Source organism: Sturnira hondurensis, unplaced genomic scaffold (assembly GCF_014824575.4).
Source record: "Sturnira hondurensis isolate 20B ecotype Veracruz unplaced genomic scaffold, ASM1482457v3 Scaffold0022566, whole genome shotgun sequence".
NCBI lineage: Eukaryota > Metazoa > Chordata > Mammalia > Chiroptera > Phyllostomidae > Sturnira > Sturnira hondurensis.
The window spans coordinates 7,566,072-7,575,459 of NW_028095197.1; the positions used below are offsets into that span (position 1 = coordinate 7,566,072).

Sequence of the window (9,388 nt, forward strand, 5' to 3'; positions counted from 1 at the left end):
TATAAAGCAGCTTCCATCAGCAGCACGGAGCAGGCAGGGCTTCCACAGAATTACTGGGACTTCTCAGTGGTAAGACATGACGCCACTCATGCCCCTGGGATTCTCTGATGGGATTGCCAAAGAACAAGTGGAGAAAACAGCTTTTCTTGCATTTTTCTTTTTTTTTTGTATGCCACCTCATTTTATTCATTTTCTTTTTCATTGAATTTAGTGCGGTGTCACTGGTTAACAAAATTACACGGGTTTCAGCTGCACAACTCCACAACTCGTTGTGGGTGCACTGTATTGTGTGATCCCCACCGCAAGTCAGGTCTCCATCCATCACCATTCATCCCCCTCAAACTCTCCTCTACCTCCCCCAGCCCCCCTCCCCTTGGCAGTCACCACAGTTGTCCGTGTCTGTGAGTTCTTTCTCTTTCTCCTCAATCCTCCAGCTCCGCCCCCATTTTTCTACCTTTAAACAGCAAAGTACTGCTGCCATCACCACCCTTGACCCCCCCCATCCTTTTTTCTTAACACCCCCCCCCGGCATTTCATAGCTCAATATGCACCCCCCAATTCCCAGGGAGCTGCGCCTAGCCTGAAACTCACCCCTCCCCCAAGCCTGCCAGGTGGCGCAGGGCCCATTGTGGGAGAGAGCCCCTCACCCTACCTGGGCTCTTGGCCAAGTGGCCTTGGATGGATGAAGTCAGTGAGCGTCCGGGTGAGGGTGAGCTCACTCAGGGCCCCCAGAGGAAACCCTCCAGCCGCTGGCCTCCCCGACACGGGGCGGGAGCCCAGGCTGTTCTCGGCAGCTGTGGCTGCAGCTGCGCTGCTGCTCCCGCCTGGAATGTGTGGCGGGCCCCAGTGTTCCTGGGATATTCCCGTGCGGGGCCTTAGAGCGCTGACGTGGCTCTGCATTTTGCCTCAAACTACACAAAGTTCCCCTGAATAACGCTTTCACGTGGGCCATGGGAGGGACCCACCGAGGGACCCACCCAGATGCCAAGCTGAGTGTCCCTGAGACCACGGCATCCGTAGGTGGTGAGACCGCAGAGCTGGCACTAGGGAGCTGCCTGCGTAAAGGCTGGAGTCTGACCAGACCCGTCCCTGAAACACGTTTCCCGAAGGTCTCTGCAGCACTGTGAGCACAGTCTTAGGCTGTGCCCTTCATTTCACCCAGGCGTATGGACGAAGACAACAAAATCTTTTCCTTTTGTGTAATATTTTCCTCCCCTGTGATTCATGCCTGATTCTGAATCAGTGGCTAAGGTAATCCATAACTCCGAGTTCCTGCCATTCAAGCATCTGAATGCCTCCAACCTCTCCCCTGAGGACTGTGCTCCCCAGGCAGCTATGCTGCAAACCCTCCGACCTACCCGCACACAGCTGATTGGACTGGAGTGGACATGTGATCCAAGAGCCACCAATCTCTGGGCTGGCCTTTGGCCAGAAATTTGAGCTAAGAAACGTGGGAGAAATTACCAGTAGAACTGAAAAAATGAGGATGCCAAGAGTTTGAATTAGGGCATGGCATGCCAAAGCTATATGAGAGTCAAGCTATGAGTTGAAAACATTGTATGTAGAAGTGAGAAAGCCTGTGATTAAATCTATGAAAGACTTAGAGCTACTGAAAGACTGCGCCTGAGTTTTCTACTTCCAGGGCAGATCGGTGTATCTTTAAAACACACACCTCATTTTCTTCAGGGCTTCCCAACAAATAGTCATATCAACTGACAGTCTCCATAAAATTAAAATATTAGAGTACCCTACCCTAGGGATCTTCACGAACAGAAAACGCTGAGCTAGGCAGGATGCCAAGGATGGATGACAGGCTTGGGCTGACGTCCTTTTCAGGCTACACCTGGGCAGGCAGCCACCATGAGCAACGGGGAATTAATGTCCAATGATTGAACTTCCTAGTGGCGCTAGGAAATGCCCTCCACCCTGGTCATAGAAGCAGGTGGTAGATGCTGGCATGGTACCAGCCTCTTGGGGCTGTTGTCTGTTTCCTCAGTTGGCTGGAGTAAGGAGAAAGCAGACCAAAGGAGCTTTCCAGACTGAAGAAAAGCCAGACAGCAAAGCTGACGGAGCAGGGGCCATGAATCTCACTTTTTCAAAGGATTTCTTAAAGATGACAAGTCCCACGAGTTCAACAAAAGCAGAGGAGAAGCCGGACTCCAGCTCTCCTTTGTAGACAGAGGGCAGCGAAGGAGTCAGGAGCCGTGATTCCAAGCTGCGTTCTGGACAGTGTGAGTTGATTGAGGCCCCTGTCTTTTCTGGGCCCCACTGGTCCAGCCATACAAGGTCTGGCACATGGAATTAATTAGGCCTCTTGGCTCATTTCAGGCCTCCGTGACACACTCCGAGGCCCAACTTTCTTAAATGGATGGAAGCATCTGATGAGAGACCTTCCTGCCCTGTTCAGGGGGCCTGAAACGAAAGCAAAGGGGTACAACCACCTCCTCCACCAAAATGCCCCCAGGGCTGCAGGGAGGGCAAAGGAGCAGGTGAAGCAGCAGGACCTGACCCACCCAACCCCTACTCCTGGGTACAAATGCCCCAGGAGGTGAGGTCTGCCAGCCTCTCACAAGGGCAGGCCTGGAGGCCAGTGGGAGTGAGAAAGTGTTTGGTCAACACCAAGAGGCCTCATCCTCCACCCAAGTCACTGCCCCCTCTTGTAGATCAGGGCCGGAGAAACAATTAGAGCTCAAAAGTTCTCACAGGGAGAGAAGGGAGCCAGGAGGAACTCCCCAAGGCGTACACAGCTAGTCTGGCAGAGGGGCTGAAATCTAAGCCTTCTTCCCATTGGGAAATCAAGTTCGAAGCCTAGTGCAGGCAGGTATGTTAGGAGACTGAGGATTAAGGTAAACGAATGCAGAATGAAAAGGTAGGTACTTTTAAATAATTTTCAAATTATCAAATGCCAAAATAAAGAAAAAGCCAGGTCTGGAATGAAAGGGTGAGGGAGAGACAATGAATAATATTGGGAATTTGAGTAGTCCAGGGAGAAAAAGAGCTGACCTGTTCACATTCCCACGGCTCCCGGCGACACTGAGTTTCCCTAGCTGGGGCACTAAGGACTCGCTGAGGGTCGGGAGTGGGGCTTAGGGAAGAGCTTGGGCTTGGAGGAGATGGGGGGGAGGGTGGGAAGCATGAGCCCAGGTCACCTCTGCATCCGGCAACGACGCTAGGGCCTGCGCGTTGAGCCCCTTCCTGGGAGCTCCCCAAGGCTGGTCCAGATGGGACTCGAAGGAGGCTCTGGCTGTCACTTAATCTCTCCTTGGCAGAGACGCCACGGGCACCCCACACCAGCCCGGAGGCGGGGGGGTGCCGAGCTGGCAGAGGCTGCGAGCACCTCACCAGGAGGGACACCGGAGGGGCGGGGAGGATCGGAGCCTGGATCGGAGCCTGCTTCTCTCTGGCATACCCTGTCTGTCTGGGGCCCAGTACCCCTTCTGTAAAATGGACAAAGGTGTGTTTGCCGCGATCCTAAAGAGGCCCTGCCGTTTTAATTCCAGGGTCGTAGCCAGTGGACCTGCCCCGCAGCCTCTGCCCGAGGGGTGGCGGAGTGAGGACCGGGACGCAGGCGCGTGGCAGCCGGGCGGAAGAGGGGAAACCCCACGGCCCTTCGAAACCCGCAGAGGGGTGCAGCCGAGGCCGCGCTCAGTGACCGAGAGGCGTTCGCGTCCGCCCGCGGGTTCCCACCCGGGTAGGAAGTGACTCTCTGGCCCCACCGTGTGGCCGCAGGAGGCTCGGAGCCTGCCCAAAGGGACCCGCGCCTTCCAGGCTTGCTGACAAGTGTTTATGAAGGAAGCACCCAGGAATCCCAGCGCTTGGTGCTCTGACGCAATATTACTAAAATAACGACAGGTAGCATTTATTGAGCGTTTGCTACAAGCCCAACATCGTGCTTAACACTCATTTAAATAAGTTTCTCATTTAAACTCTTAATGCTCTTTGAAGCAGGTACTACCATTCCCATCTCACGGAGGAAGAAACTGAGGCTTAGAGAGAATGGGCAACGTGTCCAAGTCCACACCTGATGGAGAGCGCTGACGCACTACAGCCCTAGAAGCTGTAGAAATGTGGGGCGGAGGTCCCAGTTTTCTGAGGAACTGAAATAATGAGGGCGTCAGAGGCCCTCCCACTCCACCCCACCCCACCCCCGCATCCAGTAAGTGGCTAACTCCTGCATCCAGTAAGTGGCCTCCACGGCTTCCTCTAGTTGAAAGAGTGGTATTTGCGGCCACGAAGGTCAGAAGCCAAAGGACAGAGCTTTTCTTCCCGGATGCCCAGGGGCCTGGGCAGAGGAAGGTACTTCGAAGCCTAAGAATCCGAGACCAGGGGAGTAGTCAAGAGCTTCCTAGGAGAGTAGAAAGGGGCCTGAGTTACGGAAAACGTGGGTTCCAGGTCCTGCTCTGCTTCTACCTGGCTAGGTGATTTGGGGAAAGTCTCCTCTCTCATCTGGGCCTCAGCTTTCCTCCTGTACAATGGGAGGATTTGTCTAGAAGATCTAATAAATCTTCCCCCAACCTCCCTCATCCCTTCGTACTCTACTCTTACCCAAAGCGGATCTGACATCCCAGAAGCAGCCTTGAATTGAGGTTTGAAGGTCCTAGACAGGAGCTGCAACTTATGTCCGGACTTCCTCCTGAGCTCTGGACCCTGAGCACCAGGTCCTGGTAGGGTATCTTGTCTTGGCAGGCTGGAGCCATAAAAGGGGAGAAAGGGCCTGTGCCTTGAGAAAGGCCTGCTGGGGACCTGCATTGTGATGACCTCATCTACTCTATGACATCATCCTCTCCCCCACACCCACGCCTCCCTGATCAACTGCTCTGCAAACAACCATCAATTTGAATCCCAAGGGCCTGAGGAGGTTTGTTCTCCAGTACCTGCTGCTGACCTTCTGCCCCAGCCAGCAAGAAGCACCATGAAATTGGAATTCACTGAGAAAAACTACAACAGCTTCATGCTGCAGAACCTGAACAAACAGAGGAAACGCAAAGAGTACTGGGACATGGCTCTGACTGTGGATCACCACGTCTTCTTTGCACATCAGAATGTGCTGGCTGCTGTCTCTCCCCTGGTGAAGAGCCTCATCTTCTGCAACGACATGAAGACCAGCAGTGAGCTCTTCATCACCATTGACCCCAACTACCTGAGCCCGGCCACAGTGGAGCAGCTCCTGGACTACTTCTACAGCGGCAAGGTGGTGATCTCAGAGCAGAACGTGGAGGAACTCCTTCGGGGGGCCCAGTATTTCAACACACCGCGCCTTCGAATCCACTGCAGTGACTTTCTGATTAAGTCCATCCGCCGTGCCAACTGCTTGCACTACCTCTTCTTGGCCGAGTTATTTGAGCTCAAAGAGGTGTCAGACTTGGCCTACTCCGGCATCCGTGACAACTTCCACTACTGGGCCAGTCCCGAGGGCTCCGTACACTTCATGCGCTGCCCGCCTATCATCTTCGGCCGCCTGCTCCGGGATGAAAACTTGCATGTGCTCAACGAGGACCAGGCTCTCAGTGCACTCATCAACTGGGTGTACTTCCGAAAGGATGAGCGGGAGAAGTATTTCAAAAAGTTCTTCAATTACATCAATCTTAACGCCGTCTCCAACAAGACACTGGCGTTTGCCAGCAACAAGCTGATGGGCATAGAGAACAGCTCCACCCACGCAACCATGATTGAGAGTGTCCTTGTGGACCGCAAGCAGGAGAAGCCGAGCAGCCTGCTGAGCTATCAGAGGAGAGGGGCCCTGCTCGATTCGGTGATCATCCTAGGTGGCCAAAAGGCCCACGGCAAGTTCAATGATGGAGTGTTTGCCTATATCATACAGGAGAACCTGTGGTTGAAGCTCTCGGAGATGCCCTACCGGGCAGCGGCGCTGAGTGCCACCGCTGCTGGTCGCTACATCTACGTTTCTGGTGGCACCACTGAGCAGATTTCAGGGCTGAAGACAGCGTGGCGCTATGACATGGATGACAACTCCTGGACCAAGTTGCCCGACCTGCCAATCGGGCTTGTCTTCCACACCATGGTGACCTGTGGGGGGACAGTGTATTCCGTGGGGGGCAGCATCGCCCCACGGCAGTATGTTTCTAACATCTATCGCTATGATGAGCGCAAGGAGGCCTGGTACCTGGCCGGGAAGATGAGCATTCCTATGGATGGCACGGCCGTGATCACCAAGGGTGACAGGAACCTGTACATTGTCACTGGGCGGTGCTTAGTGAAGGGCTACATTTCTCGGGTCGGGGTGGTGGACTGCTTTGACACCCACACAGGGGACGTGGTCCAGTGTATCACCTTCCCCATTGAGTTCAACCACCGGCCCCTGCTCTCTTTCGATCAGGGCAACAACCTCTGCGTGCACAGCCACCGGCAGAGCGTGGAAATCAACCTGCAGAAGATAAAGGCCAACAAGACAACCACCTCAGTGCCTCTCTTGCCCAACAACTGCCCCTTAGATGTGTCCCACGCTATATGCTCCATTGGAGACAACAAAGTGTTTGTGTGTGGGGGGATCACCACAACCAACGACGTCCACACAAAGGACTACACCATCAATCCCAATGCCTACTTGCTAGACCAAAAGACAGGCGAGTGGAAGACCCTGGCCCCGCCGCCAGAGGCACTGGACTGCCCTGCCTGCTGCCTAGCCAAGCTACCCTGCAAGATTCTTCAAAGGATTTAAACCACTCTTTAAGTGGGAGAATAAGTAAATGCGTTATTATTCACAATTTAACGAGAGAGGGAAAGAAAGGAAGATGGCCTGTTGGTTCCTTCTTTGTGTTCCATTGTGTGTTTAGCCCTGAAGGTGGAGATTCTGAGCAAGGGTTGCTCCCGGTGGGTAGACACTCAGGGCTGCTCTGTCGCTGGAGGGATCGGAGGTTGTGACAGAGTCCCGGGTGGGTAGGGTCGAGGCAGCTCCTGGGCACTGGCCAAGGTGGTGTCTGGAAAGCCCCCCATTCTGTACCCCTGTAGTCACTTTACAAGCATCTGCTAGACTGACAATTAAAACATTTGCTCAGTTGGAAAGTCTTGGATGACTCCAACACTCACTTTCCTCGAGTCTGCCCAGGAAGGCAGGGCGGTCCAACCCCAGGTCAGGGAAAAGAGCCCCCTGGGCTAGGGAGGAAGGAGGTGGCATGGGCCTGGCCCGGGGGTGGCAGTGTAGGGGATGGGGGTGGCGGGGGAAGATGGAGGGTGCAGGGGTGGGGGAGGGAGAGGCAGGGTTATTTGGCTGTTGTGTTTGTCTCTGTAGTTATGGTGTGTCTGTGTATCATTTTGGGTGAAGTTGGGGGGTTACCCACAATTGCTTCCAGTAAGCAAGTTCCATTGAGAACTTTCTACAGGGTAGTATGAGTGCCTGCTTCACAGGGTGATGTGAAGTTTAAGTGTTACAACGTGCAAAATGCCTAGGACAGTTCCTGGCATGTAGTAAAAAGTGCTAAGGAGGACTTTTTAAAAAGGAAAATAAAGGGGTGAGGCGAGGGTCCAGGTTCTTGGGCCTTTATATTAAGTAAAGTCCCACAAAATGCTCTTTGAATCTCCATATGTCAAAACTTTGGTGAGCTTTCCTCCGTTGTAACTACCTCTGTTTCCCGTTCATTCACTTATTTACTTACACAGAATCCTCAATGATTTAGAAGTTGACCAAGTCCTTGAATACCATATACAGTCCTCATTCTTCCATTCAATCATGAATTTACTTATCCAACAGTTCATACACACACTCACACGCATATGCACCACTCGGCGAGGCCTCTGTGCAGGTCCCTGTCCCAGGGGCTGGGTCACAGGCATGACAGGAACAATGACCCTGGGAGAGGGTATCTATACCGGTGCACTGGGAATATTATGCAAGCCGCACATGTAATTTCAACTTTTCCTGTAGCCATGTCAAAAACATAAACAGACGAAACTGATTTTAATAATATATTTTAGTCAATCCAGTATACTCCAAATCATTTACACAAGTAGACAATACGAACATTATTATTGAGGTTTTTTTTTGTTTTTTTTAAACATTTTATTTATTTATCTTTAGAGATGAAGGGAAAGAGAGAAAGAGAGAAATATCAATGTATGGTTGGCTCTCGTGAGTCCCCTGCAGGGAACTGGCCTGCAACCCAGGCATGTGCCCTGACTGGGAATCGAACCGCGATCTTGTGGTTTGCAGGCCCGCACTCAATCCACTGAGCCACACCAGCCAGGGCTATTATTGAAGCATTTAACAGCATCTACACCGTGTTCGGAACCCAGGGTGTGTCCCACCCACAGCGCGGCTGCTGTGGATCAAGCACACAGGCCCCGTGAGGCTCCCGTGTTCTACAGTTCAGGGCACTTTCGGCATCGTCACAGTTCAGCTCTCCAGGCCCCTCATTTTCCCACTCAGTCCTGCTCAACCTGCTCTGCCCCATCTTCCTGATCTCATGTTGGACAGCCTCTCTTCAAAGCCCACCGCTCTGCCCACGTTTTCCTTTTCTCTTTCTAGGCCAGGACCTTGGGTTTCACCGCTGACCCTCTCTCCCCTGAAACTTGTCCCACATTTCTCAGTTCTCCAACTCTAAGAAAACCCGGCCTCTGCTCACCTCATGGCATCCCCCAGCCAGAGGAGCGGCGTCTTCCAGACGCCTGTGGCCCAGCCCAGCGGCCCCGACCCCAGCCACCCAGGCTTGGCTGACCATGGAGTCCCCGCTCACTGACTCGGGTGCCAGTGCCCACAGCTGATTCCCCAGCCTTCGCAGTGGTCCTGGAGCCTCACTGATTCTCTCTCTTCTTTCTCAGCCACTTCGTCCTGCCACCAGAATCCCACACACACAGAGTTCAGGTGGCCTGAGCTCCGTAAACAGCCCCACACCCAGCACAGATCTCTCCAGAGCTTGGCCTGCTTTCCTGTGCCTTAGAGGAAGTGCCCCTGCAAGTCAACGCTGACCTTTCCTGTGCCCTCCTCCTTTCCCCTAACGACTTCCCAGGCTCTTCAACTCCCTCTCCACATCTTCTTCCTGACTTCTTCTCTTCACCCCACAAATACCTAGTTTCCCCGATCCTGAAAACAAGGCCCCCTCAGCTCTGAGGTCTACCTCTCGCTACCTGCCACCTGCAGTCTCTTTCTGCAGCCGAGCTTCCTGAATGTTGTCGGTGTTTTCTGGCTCCAGATCAGTCTCCAAGCCACTCACGCTGGCTTCTGGTCCCACCATCTCACCAGACTGTCCATCCTGATGACACTCTGATGTCCTCTCTAAATGCTCTTTAAAAAAGCATTATTTCTTTTCTTTGCAGCACTGGTCAGTATTGACCATGGCCACTGGCCGCAGAATCACTGGGGTGCTTGCTAAAGTAGACCTTTAGTGCAGTGGAATTATAATCTGATGTATTAACCAGTGTGGTCATTCTTTCC

At 53.2% G+C, this 9,388-nt stretch overlaps 1 protein-coding gene across 1 annotated transcript; it reads left to right on the top strand.

Annotated features, from left to right (window-relative positions):
* Positions 1-4,912: 4,912 nt before the first annotated feature.
* CCIN (calicin) lies at positions 4,913-6,679 on the top strand. The gene has a single exon (XM_037036098.1). The coding sequence runs from the start codon at positions 4,913-4,915 to the stop codon at positions 6,677-6,679; it is 1,767 nt and encodes a 588-aa protein (XP_036891993.1).
* Positions 6,680-9,388: the final 2,709 nt, after the last annotated feature.

Excerpts from the sequence above, each read along its gene's own strand:
- CCIN (XM_037036098.1), top strand. The coding sequence starts at position 4,913 with ATGAAATTGGAATTCACTGAGAAAAACTACAACAGCTTCATGCTGCAG.